Here is a 16,961-nt window from a genome sequence, read left to right on the forward strand (position 1 = left end):
AATTAGAGATATTACCATGACACATTTTTATCAAGAAGATTAGGGGGCTAAGTCGCATTGCTTAGAATCAGACGTAGTTAGCCCCACGGGCCAATCAGGTGGCAGGTAGCTGATGAGATGTCAGGTGTTTAAAGGAAAAGGTCTTGTCATTCAGAAGGTCTCCAAGCTCTTAGGACCCACGACCTGTACGGAAAAGACAGAGCGAAAGGGAGGTAAGGAAAATCCAGACAGGATGGTAAATGTTTTGTACAACTGTGATAGTCTACACCAGCAATACTCAATAGGTGGACCGCAGTCCAGATCAGAACCTAGAATTGGGCCAATACGGGCTGGGCCGCCCCCCCCCACCAAAAAAATAAATACATTGGGGTTGGTGTTGCTTGGGTCGCGTGGTGGGAGTTTGTTACAATGCCGATGAATTATAATATCTATCCAGACTTTTGCCACCTAGGAAGTTTTTGTGTGACCGGACCTTCTGAATTAGAATTTGAGTACCGGTGGTCTACATACAATTCAGAAATGTGGATATTAGTAGTGTTTAGCCAAGTGTTTCTTCAACTGTGAGTTGTTAATGACAAAGGTGGCTGTAATGGTTGGCACAAAAGTTTAAAGAAATGCTCTACTTTATATCTATTACCTACGAACATTGGAGATTGTCAGCAATTTCCTCCATTGGCTGAATTCATTTACCCATATCGAAGTCAAACCTGTGACTCGTAAAGCCGGAAGGAAGCCTGTCAATGTACGAACACAAAAGACCACAATTTGTCTTGTAAAAATCAATGGCAACTGGTTGATATTGACAATGAGCTCTTATTTTTGTGAACCGTTTGGTAGAAATGTAAGATGAGCATTGTTGCATAGTGCTCGTGGTAGCATTAGTGCTTAGCAGTCTCCATCAGCCAATAATGATCTTCAACCCAGACAGTCAATATGCAGAACTTTCAACTTGCAGCATTTATACCTACACTAATTAGCCTATACGTTTGTTTTTGTATTTCCTGTTCTTTCTCCAGAGAATGTGTCAGGGATAAGCCCGTTGACCAAAGGATTGGGGTCAGCGGGATAGCCACTGCTTTTAGGATCATCAGCAGGTTTTGTCTTAACCGGATTTAGCTGGAGGAGCTGAATCAACTGTGTCCCAGGATTACAGGGATGACATTGGAAGGAGAGTTCTGAGCCCACTGACCAGGGCCAGAGCATCTGAGCGCTGCACTAGTGCCTGCCCTTCTCACCTGAGCACCTCTGGGCTAGAACTAACTCACAGAACCCACTCTGCTTCTCTCGTTTCACGCTCCAGCACTCTCTCCGTTCGGCAAGGCAAAGGAGGGGTATGTTCTCAAGGGTTTCGCAGACTGAATGGATTTCCGCCAATGGATTTTAATTTAGCCTCAGTTGTCCAGGAATGGCTACCGGCCGCCAAGTGCCAGATGTTTGCCTTGGGTTGGCCAGTGTATAGAGAGGGGGAGAGATTTTGCATAATTTAAAAAAAAAAGTGATCTTTAGCACAAACTAGCTGCAGAATCCTGTTGCTAGGTAACTGTTTCAGGCTGGCAAGGACACATATTGGGTTCTCTAGAAAGGGTTGCGATTCTGTGATTCACAGTGACTTTGTGTGTGCCTTATGGATCTTTCAGAGGGATGTTGTGTGATTCTGAGCAGGAATATGCTTTGCTGTGTATTTTACTGAAGCTCGTGTTTGCTGAGTCCAAATGGTGAACAATTTCTTCTCTGCAGTTATTTTCTTGGATGTTACATGAACACCGCTTCAGTTTCTCCTATCTTTCACAGCACTAAGGTATTAGCTTGAACATCTAAAGGCTACTATTTAGAAATAGCAGCTTACCATAACATTGTCTCTGGAACATTCAACCCTACTTTCTCTGAGCTTGTCCTTGCTGTTTCAGGAATTGCGTCTCAAGCATATTGAGCCTGTCTCAGGGATTTGGACCGTCACTTTGAGCTGATGGCCTTGTTAGGGCCCCTGTAACAGCTGTTCATTGAGCTACCTGTGTGTACCAGACCTGGGTTCAGAGAGCATGAGCTTGCCTGGAGTTGGGCTGGGTTTGTACTTTTTAGGACTTTATCAGATTTCAAATACAGTTTGAACCCTGGTCTGGTGAGTACATCTAATTGCTAATAGGAGAAACGGTGTGTGACCAAGGTGTTGAGTTTGTCCCTCTTTCTTGCCCCTCAGATCAGCAGGAGTCCCGGCGGCGGAGCGAGGCACACCATTAGCAGAGGAAAATGAGCGAACTGGACCAGCTACGCCAGGAGGCCGAGCAGCTCAAGAACCAGATCAGAGTATGTCCTCCACAATCGTCCTCTCCCTGCTTTCTTCTCATAAATGCATTGGGAATGTCTGTGCAGTGATTTTACATGGCACTAGAGGGAACTACAATTCACTAGCTGTCCCGAAAGTCTAACAAAAACATTGTTCTCAGTTGAACAATAAGATTTAAAATTTCTGCACTTTAAAATGCTTCAAACTATAACTACTCCTGCACCCATTTTAGTCACAGCCAATTCTCTCATAACTCGCTAGCTGCTGTGAAATCTCTCTGCAAGATACTAGTAGCAAGCTGGATGGCAAAAGTGAGAACGGTTTAATTTGTGATTAGTTGTCAGTTTTGATATATATATCTATTGCGACTCTTACAATTCTACATGTATTTTTGCGATTCAGTACTGTGGTTTTATTGCAGTTCCATGGTCCAATGCTCACTATGTCTGCTGCAAAGGGGCAATAGAGCCTTGAGGAAATACGTATTGATCATTCATGGAAAATAAAAGTGCCGTAAACAAATTGGCTTCCTATTTAAAATGCAGATGGTGAACAACCTATGAAGGAAGAGGTCTGGAGTTTTGGTGCAGGAACAGTCAACTAGTGCAAAAATAGTATTGCAATATTGTCAAACCGTGTCAAACTCACATTGTTTTCATAGTGTATCCTAATTCAGCCGAATAAACATAAAGTTAAACTCACAGGGCCTTGTGCCCCACCTTCCTTGCTTTTCTCATGCGATTGGCCCCACCTTCCATACTGAGTGATGACAGCACTATGCATGTTTGATCAAAGAATAAGGAATTAGAATACTAATTTAGTTAGAGCTGTGTTTGAGGCTGTAGTATGTTTGGCTTAGCTCTAACCTCCCTGCCTTTTTCCTTATCCCACTAGGATTCAAAGATACAACAATGCAAACACAGATTCAGTGTGTGTGTGTGTATATATCTAGATTTGGGTAGTGTGCTGTGGGTAGATTTAACAGTGAGTTTGTGAACAAGTTGGAGGAATGTATAGTAGAGGTCGACCGATTATGATTTTTCAATGCCGATACCGATTATTGGAGGTCCAAAAAAGCCGGTACCGATTAATCGGCCGATTTATTTAAAATATATATGTGTATATATTGTAGTATGATCTCTAAGTGTTAATTCAGTATTGTTGTAATTGTCATTATTCAAACCTATCAACTCTCGAGATGAGGCTGGTGTGACACAAACTCACTGTGAATCACAGAATCGCAACCCTTTCTTGAGAACCCAGCCTCATCTCGGGAGTTGATAGGTTTGAAGTCATAAACAGCGCAATGCTTGACGCACAACGAAGAACTGCTGGCAAAACGCACGAAAGTGCTGTTTGAATGAATGTTTACGCGCCTGCTTCTGCCTACCACCGCTCAGTCAGATACTTGTATGCTCAGTCAGATTATATGCAACGCAGGACACGCTAGATAATATCTAGTAATATCATCAACCATGTGTAGTTAACTAGTGATTGATATTTTTTTATAAGATAAGTTTAAGCTAGCTAGCAACTTACCTTGGCTTACTGCATTTGCGTAACAGGCAGTCTCCTTGTGGAGTGCAACGAGAGAGAGGCATGTCGTTATTGCATTGGACTAGTTAACTGTAAGGTTGTAAGATTGGATCCCCCGAGCTGACAAGGTGAAAATCTGTCTTTCTGCCCCTGAACGAGGCAGTTAACCCACTAGGCCGTCATTGAAAATAAGAATGTGTTTTTTTTTTACAAATCGGCAAATCGGCGCCCAAAAATGCCGATTTCTGATTGTTATGAAAACTTGAAATCGGCCCTAATTAATCGGCCATACCGATTAATCGTTCGACCTCTAATGTATAGTATGTTCCTGAGATTTATGTAAATGTTTGCTGAGCGTGGTCTGTTCAAGTGTTGCATGTTTGTATCCTTGAGGTGCTTTTCTGTTTTGTGTGTCTCGTGAATCATACAATAGCTTGAAATATGTAGCCTTTAGCTAGCTAGTGTTCTTTTGTACACTAAGTGTACAAAACATGAGCACCTGCTCTTTCCATGACACAGAATGACCAGGAGAATCCAGGTGGAAGCTATGATCCCTTATTGATGTCACTTGTTAAATCCACTTAAGTCTGTGTAGATAAAGGGGAGGAGACAGGTTATGGAAGGATTTTTAAGCCTGGATACAATTGATACATGGATTGTGTCTGTGTGCCATTCAGAGGGGGAATGGGCAAGACAAAAGATTGAAGTGCCTTTGAAGGGGTATGGTAGTAGGTGCCAGGCACACCGGCTTGTGTCGAACTGCAACGCTGCTGCGTTTTGCACACTCAGCAATTTCTTGTGTGTATCAAGAAGGACAACTTTGGAGTCAACATGGGCCAGCATCCCTGTGGAACGAACGCTTTCGACACCTTGTATAGTCCATACCCCGACAGATTGAGGCTGTTCGGAGGGCAGAAGGGGGAAGGATGCATGCAACTCAATATTAGGATGGTGATCTCAATGTTTTGTACAATGTCTATAGCTTGATTGTTTAGTGTCAGTGTGCTACTGCAATGATTAAAAAACAGTTTGTCTATATAGGTTTAGCGTGCGAATTTTGTGTCCTATGGATTGAGCAACTAGCACATCCATTGGCACAATAATCTGACCATTCACATTTATCTTGACTTGAAAGGAAATGGTTTAGGGAACAGATTAGATTTGTTTGATACGGGTATATATATTAATATTATATATATTATTATATATATTAAATGGGATTAGTCAAAACTGAACCTAAGTAGGTGGAGTTGGAGGTACACTACAGACCCATTGTTCCACTTTTTTCTTTAGATGACAACCTTATTCTAAAATTGATTCAATAGTTTTTTCCCCCTCATCAATTTACACACAATACCCCGTAATGACAAAAAATAAACAGGTTTTTACAAATTTGTGCAAATTTATATTAAACTTCACATTTACATCAGTTTTCAGACCCTTTACTCAGTACTTTGTTGAAGTACCTTTGGCAGTGATTACAGCATCGAGTCTTCTTTGGTATGATGCTACAAGCTTGGCACATGTGTATTTGGGGAGTGTCTCCCATTCTTCTCTGCAGATCCTCTCAAGCTCTGTCAGGTTGGATGGGGAACGTCGCTGCGCAGCTATTTTCAGGTCTCTCCAGAGATGTTTGATCGGGTTCAAGGCTCTGGCTGGGCCCCTCAAGGACATTCAGAGGCTTGTCCAAAAGCCACTCCTGCATTGTCTTGGCTGTGTGCTTAGGGTTGTTGTCCTGTTGGAAGGTGAACCTTCGCCCCAGTCTGAGGTCCTGAGCTCTTTGGAGCAGGTTTTCATAAAGGAGTTCTCTGTACTTTGCTACGGTCATCTTTGCCTCAATCCTGACCAGTCTCCCAGTCCCTGCTGCTGGAAACATCCCCACAGCATGATGCTGCCACCACCATGCTTCACTGTAGGGATGGTTCCAGGTTTCTTCGACCTCATGGTTTGGGTTTTTCTCTGACATGCACTGTCAGCTGTGGGACCTTCTATAGACAGGTGTGTGCCTTTCCAAATCATGTTCCATCAATTGAATTTACCACTGGTGGACTTCCAAGTTGTAGAAAAATCTCCAGGATGATCAGTGGGAAAAAGGATGCACCTAGTCTCATAGCAAAGGGTCTGAATAGTTAAGTAAACAGTTTATATTTGTTTCAATAATCTAATCCTGTTTTTTCTCTGTTATTATGTGGTACTGTGTAGATTACTGGGAAAAAAATATTTAATCCATGTAAGAATAAGGAGGTAACCTAAATGTGGGAAAAGTCGGAGTCTGAGTACTTTCCGAAGACACTGTATATTCAAAGGTATGTGGACATACCCGTTGCTGACAGGTGTATAAATTTGAGCACACAGCCATGCAATCTCCGTAGACAAACATTGGCAGTAGAATGGCCTTACTGAAGAGCTCAGTGACTTTCAATGCGATACCGTCATAGGGTTCCACTTTTCCAACAAGTCAGTTTGTCAAATGTCTGCCCTGCTAGAGCTTCCCCGGGCAACTGTAAGTGCTGTTATTGTGAAGTGGAAAAGTCTCAAGGAGCAACATCTCAGCCGCAAAGTGGTAGTCCACACAAGCTCACGGAACGGGACCGTTGAGTGCTGAAGCATGTAGCACCTAAAAAATAATCTTCCCTCGGTTGGAACACTCACTACAGGTGTTCCAAACTGCCTCTGGAAGCAACGTCAGCACAATAACTGTTTGTCGGGCGTCTCATTAAATTAGTTTTCATGGCTTAGCAGCCACACACCATCCTGAGATCACCATGCGCAATGCCAAGCGTCGGCTGAAGTGGTATAAAGCTCGCTGCCATTGGACTCTGAGCAGGGGAAACACGTTTTCTGCCGTGATGAATCACACTTCACCATCTGGCAGTCCAACGGACACATCAGGGTTTGGCAACTGCCAGGAGAACGCTACCTGCCCGACTGCATAATGCCAACTGTAAAGTTTGATGGAGGAGGAATAATGGTCTGGGGCTGTTTTTCATGGTTTGGGCTAGGCCCCTTAGTTTCAGTGAACGGAAGTCTTAACACTATAGCATAAAATTACATTCTAGATGATTCTGTGCTTCCAACTTTGTGGCAACAGTTTAGGGAAGGCCCTTTCCTGTTTCAGCATGATATTGCCCCCGTGCACCAAGCGAGGTGCATACGGAAATGGTTTGTCGATCAGTGTGGAAGAACCTGACTGGCCTGCACAGAGCCCTGACCTCAACCCATCAAACAACTTTGGGGTGAATTAGAACGCCCAATGCGAACCAGGCCTAATCACTCAACATCAGTGCCTGACCTCACTAATGCTCTTGTGGCTGAATGGAAGCTTGTCCTCGCAGCAATGTTTCCACATCTAGTGGAAAGCCTTCCCATTAGAGTGGAGAATGTTATTCCGTCAAGGGGGGGACCAACTCCACATGATTTTGGATTGAGATGTTCATCGAGCAGGTGGCCACATACTTTTGGTTGTGTAGTGTTAGTAAGTGGTAATGTTTATCCGGTCAGTGGGAATGGTAATTGTCTCCGTGATCACTGAAATTATTGGCTCACCACTTTGATTATTGAGGCAGATTTTTTTATAGATATTGTTACAGTATCAAAAGCATTTATGGGATAAAATTAAGACCTGGCTATTTCGTTTTTTGAAAATTAAATGTGACTTTTTTTCTTAACCTCCAGGATGCCAGGAAAGCGTGTGCGGATGCTACCCTGTCTCAGGTAAGATCCATTTCCACCTTCACCACTCTGAAACAAACAGATCCCTTAGAGTGCAGTTCAGACACGGGGATGGGGAACCACTGAAGTCAACTTCATTATTCAGGATACAGGTAACGTGTCATGTTACACGTTTTGTCAAAGCTGAGTAATGGTTAAATTGCGATAGGCGAGATGCACTGGGGTTCAATGAGTCCACAGCTCAAAGGCTGAGCGTAACTAGCAGCAGAGATAGCTCACAAGAATAGAGACTGCTCTCGCTTGGCTCCGTATGTGTCATCCAGCCAACAAATCCTGGAAGCAGCAGCACCCACTCTATATTTCTGTAAATGCAACATCATGGGAGCTGATAAGGAAAGGCAATGGTTTCACAGTAGAGAACCTAGTAAAGGGCATCCCCATTTCCCATGGAGATACACAGCCTATTGTGTCATGGTCATTGATTGTTCCCCCCCCCCCCCTTTCCCTTCAGATCACAGCAAACATCGACCCAATTGGCCGAATTCAGATGCGCACTAGACGGACACTGAGGGGGCATCTGGCAAAAATCTATGCCATGCACTGGGGCACTGACTCGAGGTAATCTTATTTAGCCACTTTCTGTCATTAACTAAATACCCCCCCCCCCCCCCCCCAAATCCAGGAAGTGACCATAAAAGGTTGTCTTGTGTAGTTTTCCTGTATAAAACTATTCCAAGATGGCTCCCCCCCCCAAAAAAAACCCATCTGTAATGGTGTGTTTTTGTGGGAAAAAGTTAACTTACATGTGTTTTTGTGTGCGTACTCTACAGTCACCTCTGAATATGGTCACAGGTGTGTTTTTGTGTGCGCTTCTATGTTTGTGTCGCATGTTTGTGCCGGTATCATTGTGTGTGTAAGGGGTGGGATATGTGGGTAGGGAAAACATTCAAAATGGAGTCGTCCTTTGTACGTGGTGTTGCTGGCTACTCTTCCCTGAGTGCCAGTCAGTGCTGGTGACTCCCGTGTTCCTGAGCATAGGGGGGCGTCCTAGGAGCCCCCAGCCCAGTTCTACAGCTTTCCCCTCACCTCAGTAACCAGCCAACTAATTACAATACCGCAGGTGTGCCGCTTCGCTCCGCAGAGATGCCACACCCCACACACACCAAACTGCTTTGTCATCTCGCTTTGTTGCTCCGATTCATTTTTATCGCCCCACCCTAATTAAAAGAATAGACCATTCTTAACCGGTGAGCTCACAATGATACAACAGAAAAATTATTAAAATAATTAGTCCCCAACAGTCATCCCTCCATTTCATATTAATGTGTATTATGGCTGTGACTGTCATGTAATTTTGGATGATGGTAATTCAGCGTAATAACAGAATAGCAAAAAATACAAATGTACGCACAGTTTCTCCTCCTGCATGTGCTGCCATAGAAATATAATGAGTAGAACGGGATTCTCATTCAAGTCAATGATGGCATAATGGGTGGACTGGTGGTCATTGCAAGTGTACCCATAGGAGCAAAGCAGAAAGTAAAATATGTGCTGTGATTTGTTGACTCAACTGACATTGCAAAAAAATAATAATAATCCATTGCATGATTCACATCATTGAAATTAACATTCAACATTACCATGAAAAGTATTGCATCACAATACCAGGCAGCCATTGCGAGTGTACCCATGAGTTTACCAGTGAAATTGCCAGGGTTAGAGGTACCCAGACCTGTTCTTCTATTCATTCTCGTTCTGTGCTGCTGCTGCTGCTGCGTTGTCGGGGGCATTGCCCAGGCAACAGAAGACTAATTTGCTTATTTCAGCAAGGAGTAACAAGGGAAAGTTTCACGTTGTTTAAGAGTCCATGTTATGGCAGAAACGGACTCAACCTTACAAATGCCCAGTTGGCTGTTCGTTCCACACACACATTTTTCATGACCGTCAGTTATACGGTAATTGTGCCAGCCCTAATGTTTGTCTTTACTTTGGTGGGTTAAATAATCTAATTAGTCTACCTGTAGCGAAGTGCAACTGTCCAAAGAGAAGGCATAATGAAAAGAAGTATTGACCCGGAGTTGGGTGCTATTCATACACATGGTCTGTGTTCCTCCCACTGCTATTTATAGCCCCGTGCCCTGTGGCTCTCATTTAATTGACTCAGTTCTGTTAGAACGGAATTGTAAATATACACAGCAATTCTTTTAGATTTTACCTTTATGATCCCTATGGATGAATGTGTCATATGGAATCAAACTGAAAATCGTAACATGACATGTAGGCCTATCCGAAGCCACCGTCAGCAATACATTTATAACTGTCATTTTAGTGTTAGTTTCCTTTAATTTATAGTCTTTACCTTTCCTCTGTGATGTCCGTGTAGTTGTTCCTGAGGGTCGCTAACAATAGTGGATCATATTAGACAGGGCATAACTTTTTTTTTTTGTACACTTTCCCCTTTGTCAGGTAGTTTTTTTTAAATCTACCAGCCACTCGGATGTTTTTTTACCAGACCAAATATTTATCCCCCTCTAAAATTACACCAACAAAACACAGAAAAAACAGATGCACAAGCCTTGTAATGTTTCTAAAAGAAATGTATTACTAGTCAGAAGTAATGTGTAACTTTCAAAATACAGAAATCGTATAGGGATGATTTCAAAACGCATCATACAGGGATGATTTCTGTATTTTGAAAGTTACATATAGTATCTTTAAACTTGAGTGCTGACAGTCCCAAAATGTTTTGCTTATGTCAACAGCGGACTAATGAAACAAATACCAAAATATAGTTTTCCTTTAAGATAAATGTACTGAAAACCCTATTTAATGCAAACTCCAAGAGAAAATCTGTTGGCCAGCAAGTGGGAGGGTTTTCAGAGTTTTAATTACATTTATTCAGCACACACAAGGGAACCACGCCTGTAAAACCTGTTACACACCTGTATAAGGTAAGTCTGAATACGAACTACTGAGAAGTACGTAGCAAAGGCGTACATTTCCTAAGTCTGAATTGTGCCCAATGTGTTTGTCAGAGTGGGAGTGCTGATCTAGGATCAGGTCAACATGTCCGTTATTGTTTTCATTGTACGTTTCATTGGTCTGAAAAGGCCAACCTGACCATAAGTCAGCACTCCTACTCTGTGAGGGTTTATGAATATGAGCCCAGGACTCCTTCAGGTTTACACCATGGATTTATAAACCATAGACTTAGTGAAGAGGAACGCCTTCTAAAGCGAGAGTCCCAGTCTCTCACCCAACCCCCTCAATGATGACCCTCAACGAGACAGTCTGTCAATCACCAAACCATCTCATGTCCAGTTACCTACTACCAGGATTATCTTGGACAGTGAGTTTTAACTGCTGCCTTTCAGGTTGTGCAACGCAGCAGACAATATTTAGTATTTGTCAAACGCCGTCAACAAGGTACATCTCTGATTCCATTTGTTTGTTTTTCATTCACAACAAAGCCTCAACAGTCACTTGGAATGCCTCCATCTGCGTCGAGATGCGGTAGCCTAATGGAAAAGCAGAAGTAATCCAAATGCCAATGTGTAATAAGTAAATACAAGTGAACGGACCGGGGCTAAGCTAGCAGAAGAGAGCTAGTTAATGTTTTCCACTCCTGCTTTTATTGCAGGTGTGTTTAAAAGGTTAGATAATGCGCTGCAATCTCCATTAAGCATTTTACTCACTCTCTGGAGAAACAGAGTGGACACTGACACACACAACTTGGTTCAAAGTCAACATTCTTTCACAACCCTCCCAAAAGCAAAAAAATAAATCCACACGAGCTTAATTATTTTAGACATTAACATAATCTCCCCCCAAACGCGCTACTTCGACAAGCAACAGTCAACAGTTTAATGTGCAAGAGTTGTAAGGCAAGTGTACCGGAGGTTCACGAAGGCTGTGTTGTCACTGTTACATAAGCTGTAAGATGGATTTCATCGGCCTCCACTAACAGCACATGATTTCTAACCACATAGACAGGAAGTGTATGACTCTAATTACTGCCAGAGCTAAAGCTAGCAGCTTTCTCTTTTTTAACCCTCTTGCATTTTGACACCCACCACATCCATAATATAGGCGTTAATACATTCTTACACCGTATAACTTCAATTAAATGCACTCTCTCAAATAGCCGCCGGTCCCTTTTTTTAATACCCAGGCAACATCCCAGATTTCAGCAAATAAATTCCAGTTTCAAATAAGTGCCGGGTCAAAATGAATTGTTTACAAAGTTGCCATGTCCTATTATGATGATGGGGATGTTGTAGAGTACAGTGGTGGGTGTGTTAGTGTGTGTGTGTGTGTGTGTTAGCATGTGTTTATTACTGTGCGCCTCAGGTAGGTAGGATTTGCATAAGCTGAGCAGGTCCAAAGGGAGCCAATGTGCCCCAACCTCTGCATCGGGTGCTGGCTTCCGTGGCGACTCTGTTTTTGATTCGCCCAGATAGCAGCAAGATGCTCCCCGGCCATGAAAGCGCCTGGAAACCACACCGCCCCTAAAATGCAACACATGGTTCCACCCTATGTTCACTGGTTTAATCATTGCTCTCCTTTTTCCCCATAGGCTTTTAGTCAGTGCCTCCCAGGATGGTAAACTCATTATTTGGGATAGCTACACCACAAACAAGGTAAGGCTGGCCACATCTTGAAGAATTAAAAGGAATCTATCACATTTGAATGCATTTTCTTTTTAACCTAAAGACAAAAAAATGTAAGTTTTCCACCATTTGTTTCATGACTGTGACATAGGATGATATCCAGTATATGTGACATACTCTATATATACACAAGAGTTTGCGGACACACCTCCAAATTAGTGGATTCGGCTATTTCAGCTACACCCGTTGCTGACTGGTGTATAAAAATTGAGCGCACAGCCATGCAAACGTCATAGAAAAACATTGGCAGTAGAATGGCCTTACTGAAGAGCTCTGTGACTTTCAGTGCTGCCAGGGTGCCATGTTTCCAACATGTTAGTTATTCAGTATGACAATGCCCCCGTGTACAAAGTGAGGTCCGTACAGAAATGGCTTGTCGTGATCGGTGTGGAAGAACCTGACTGGCCTGCATAGAACCCTGACCTCAATCCCATCAAACAACTTTGGGGTCAATTAGAACGCCCACTGCGAGCCAGGCCTAATCGCTCAACATCAGTGCCTAACCTCACTATAAAGTCCTCGCAGCAATGTTCCAACATCTAGTGGAAAGCCTTCCCAGAAGAGTGGAGGCTGTTATAGCAGCAAAGGGGGGGACCAGCTCCATATTAATGCCAATGATTTTGGATTGAGATGTTCGAGCAGGTGTCCACATACTTTGGGTCATGTAGTGTATGATATAAGCTTGGCTACCTAGTAAATGTGGTCCTTGCAGGAGTCAATCAGTCCCAGAGCCATGCTCCCTCTAACTCTGCCCGCCTGGTCTCCCTCAGGTCCACGCCATCCCGCTGCGCTCCTCCTGGGTGATGACTTGCGCTTACGCCCCCTCTGGGAACTACGTGGCCTGCGGAGGCCTGGACAACGTCTGCTCCATCTACAACCTCAAGACCCGCGAGGGGAACGTGCGTGTCAGCCGTGAGCTGGCCGGACACACAGGTACGATAGTCACGCCTAGTTTCCACAAGGCTACCTGTGTGTGGTGTGTGTATATGTGTGAATATGTGTGTGTATATGTGTGAATGTGTGTGTATGTATATACACACACACACACACACACACACACACACACACACACACACACACACACACACACACACACACACACACACACACACACACACACACACACAGCCTACAAAGTATTCATACCCCTTGATTTAGTCCACATTGTTGATACAGCCTGTGTTCAAAATGGTTCAAATGTATATATATTTTTCCCTCACCCATCTACACGCAATAACCCATAGTGACAAAGTGAAAACATATTTTTACAGAAATGTTCTAATTTATTGAAGAAAAAAAAAATGAAAAAAAATCTACTTTACAAAAGTATTCACACTTTTTGTAGAAGCACCTTTTGGCAATGTTTACAGCTGTTAGTCTTTCTGGGTAAGTCGTTGCCTTTTCCACACCTGGATTGTGCAGTATTTGCCTATTATTATGTTCAAAATTCTACAAGATCTGTTAAATTGGTTGTTGATCATTGATCATTTTCAGGTCTTGCCATAGGATTTCAAGTAGATTTAAGTCAAAATTGTAATCGGACACAATTGCACTGCAATTGGCCTCTTGTTGAAATCCCTGAGCGGTGTTCCTTCCTCTCTGGCAACTGAGTTAGGAAGTACGCCTTTGACTGGGTGTATTGATACACAATGCTCAAAGGGAAATTCAATGTCTGCTTTAAAAAATATATATATTTAACCTATCTTCCAATAGATGTCCTTTGCGAGGCATTGGAGAACCTCCCTGGTCTTTGGTGAATCTGTTTTAAATTCACTGCTCGACTGCGGGGCCTTACAGACAATTGTATATGTGAGGTACAGACATGAGGTAGTCATTAAAAAATCATGTTAAACACTTATTGCACACAGTGAGTCCATGAAACTTATGTGACTTGTTAAGCACATTTTTACTCCTAAACTTAGTGCATTTGGAAAGTATTCAGTCCCCTTTTCCCAATTTGGTTACGTTACAGCCTTATTCTAAAACGGATTAAATAGTTTTTTCCCTCATCAATCTACACACAATACCCCATAATGACCAGTCAAACAACTATTTTAGACATTTTTGCAAATGTATTAAAAAAAATCTAAAACTGATTTACATAAGTATTCAGACCCTTTACTCAGTACTTTGTTGAAGCACTTTTGGCAGTGATTAAAACCTCGAGTTCTCTTGGGTATGATGCTTCGAACTTGACACACCTGTATTTTGGGAGTTTCTCCCATTCTTCTCTGCAGATCCTCTCAAGCTCTGTCAGGTTGGATGGGGAGAATCGCTGCACAGCTATTTTTAGGTCTCTCCAGAGATGTTCGATCAAGTTCAAGTCCGGGTTCTGGCTGGGCCATTCGAGGACATTCAGAGACATGTCCCTAAGCCACTCTTGCCTTGTCTTGGCTGTGTGCTTAGGGTTGTTGTCCTGTTGGAAGGTGAACCTTCGCCCCAGTCTGAGGTCCTGCTCCAAAGAGCTCAGGACTTCAAGGATCTCTGTACTTTGCTACGTTACGCATTCCCTCGATCCTGACTAGTCTCGCAGTCCCTGCTGCTGAAAAACATTCCAACAGCATGATGCTGCCACCACCATGCTTCGCCGTAGGGATTGTGCCAGATTTCCTCCAGATGTGATGATTTGCATTCAGGCCAAAGGGTTCAAGCTTGGTTTCATCAGACCTGAGAATCTTATTTCTCATTGTCAGAGTATTTAGGTGCGTTTTGGGAAACTCCAAGCGTGCTGTCCTGCCTTTTTACTGAGGAGTGGCTTCTGTCTTGCCACTCTACCATAATGGCCTGATTGGTGAAGTGCTGCGGGGATGGTTGTCCTTCTGGAAGGTTCTCCCATCTCCACAGAGGAACTCTGGAGCTCTGTCGGAGTGACCATTGGGTTCTTGATCCCCTCTGTGACCAATGCCCTTCTCCCCCTATTGCCCAGTTTTGCTGGGCAGGCAGCTCTAGGAAGAGTCATGGTTGTTCCAAACTTCTTCCATTTAAGAATGATCGATTCCACTGTTTTCTTGGACCTTAAATACTGCATAAATGTTTTGCTACCCTCCCTCAGATCTGTGCCTCGACAATATCCTGTCTCGGAGCTCTACGGACAATTCCTTCGACCTCATGGCTTGGTTTTTCCTCTGACGTGCACTGTCAACTGTGGGGCCTTAAATAGACACGTGTGCCTTTCTAGATTATGTCCAATCAATTGAATTTACCACAGGTGGACTCCAAGTTGTTTAAACGTCTCAAGGTTGATCAATGGAAACAGGTTGCACCGGAGCTCAATTTCGAGTCTCATAGCAAAGGGTCTGAATACTTATGTAAATAAGGTATTTCAGGGTTTTTTCTTAACCTGTTTTCGCTTTGTCATTATCGGGTGTTGTGTGTTTATCATAAAACATTTATGTAATCCATTTTAGAATAAGGCTGTAAAGTAACAAAATGTGGAAAAGGTGAAGGGGTCTGAATGCTTTCCGAATACACTGTATTTAGACTTGCCATGATAACGGGGTTGAATACTTATTGACTCAAAACATTTCAGTGTTTTCATTTTTAATTGATTTGTAAAAATGTTGACAAACTTCCACTTTTCCACTTTGACATTATTTGTTGTCCCTGGCCTACCCCATATCTAAATATAATCCATTTTAAATTCGGGCTGTAACAACACAATGTGGTAAAAGTCGAGGGGTGCGAGTATTTTCTAAAGGCGCTGTACATGCAAACACACACAGCTAGCTCACCTGTGACACATGATAGACCATGGTTAACCACCACTTTACAAGACTGGTATTGTTTATGCACAATATGTTTTATTTATTAACCAGTGCCTTGGAAGTCTTGAATGCTTTCAATACCACTGTGATTTTAGTCTCACATGACAGGACCCATGTCTGTCAGCTCACTGTGAAAAGTTATGTTTGTGTTATTGAGTGGGTTCTGTTGTACTTGCGCACGTTCATTTCCTATAGTCTTCATTTATATTGTACCCTTTTGGTGGTAAGGCCTATATAACGTACATACTGGGTCAAGGCCTGTAATGTAGTTCCTCCTTGTATCTTTAAACCATTTCCCCTGTTTTGTGACTGCTTCTCAGTGCTGACTGTCTCAAATCAAATCATGTCTGATGACTGACTTAATTCTGCTGTGGCCTCCAGGTTACTTGTCCTGCTGTCGCTTCGTGGATGACACCAAGATCGTCACCAGCTCTGGAGATACCTCATGGTGAGTGTGGGAACTGTGCCTGCCTGCCTCCCCCTTCCCATGTTCATTGAGTGGATATGCCAGCTCTACACTGTTTGTTAAAATTGAGGTTAAACGCAACGGCGAATATCTGAATGCATCCCAAGAGTATGGTGGAAAAACAGTCACTCCAAACGCCTCAAACTTTTTATTTTTCTCCCTGCCTCTCCTTCCCTCAGTGCTCTCTGGGACATTGAGACGGGCATGCAGACGACCACGTTCGCCGGCCACACTGGCGATGTCATGAGCCTGTCGCTTGCGCCCGACACGCGGCTGTTTGTGTCCGGGGCGTGTGACGCTTCCGCCAAGCTCTGGGACATCAGAGAAGGAATGTGCCGACAAACCTTCACCGGGCACGAGTCGGACATTAATGCCATCTGCGTAAGCCAATCACACGATCCGACCACCGGTCAACCTGTGTAGCTACACTTCCATTCAAAATGGAGCCGCACACTCTAACCTACGGCGTCAGTATCTTTTGTCACTAGCTTTCCGTCAGAAGGCCTACCACGTCAGGGGTTTTCTTTTGCATTCAGACATAGACTTCAATACGGACATTGTATATACAC

General features: G+C 43.3%; 1 protein-coding gene across 3 annotated transcripts in view; it reads left to right on the top strand.

Moving 5' to 3' along the window:
- LOC110492222 (guanine nucleotide-binding protein G(I)/G(S)/G(T) subunit beta-1) overlaps positions 1 to 16,961 on the top strand; it is a 59,136-nt gene that overhangs the window by 29,381 nt on the left and 12,794 nt on the right. For 2 of the 3 annotated variants that reach the window (XM_036947185.1, XM_036947184.1), the window contains exons 2-8: positions 2,198 to 2,304; positions 7,496 to 7,534; positions 8,004 to 8,110; positions 12,069 to 12,132; positions 12,933 to 13,095; positions 16,308 to 16,374; positions 16,572 to 16,773. In XM_036947185.1, coding sequence (XP_036803080.1) covers positions 2,248 to 2,304; positions 7,496 to 7,534; positions 8,004 to 8,110; positions 12,069 to 12,132; positions 12,933 to 13,095; positions 16,308 to 16,374; positions 16,572 to 16,773 — 699 coding nt within the window. In that variant the 5' untranslated portion in view covers positions 2,198 to 2,247. Of the gene's footprint in view, positions 1 to 1,200; positions 1,332 to 2,197; positions 2,305 to 7,495; positions 7,535 to 8,003; positions 8,111 to 12,068; positions 12,133 to 12,932; positions 13,096 to 16,307; positions 16,375 to 16,571; positions 16,774 to 16,961 lie in introns of those variants that run through there. The other variant, XM_036947186.1, reaches the window with a different exon arrangement.

This window comes from Oncorhynchus mykiss, chromosome 16, assembly GCF_013265735.2.
Source record: "Oncorhynchus mykiss isolate Arlee chromosome 16, USDA_OmykA_1.1, whole genome shotgun sequence".
Classification (NCBI taxonomy): Eukaryota; Metazoa; Chordata; class Actinopteri; order Salmoniformes; family Salmonidae; genus Oncorhynchus; species Oncorhynchus mykiss.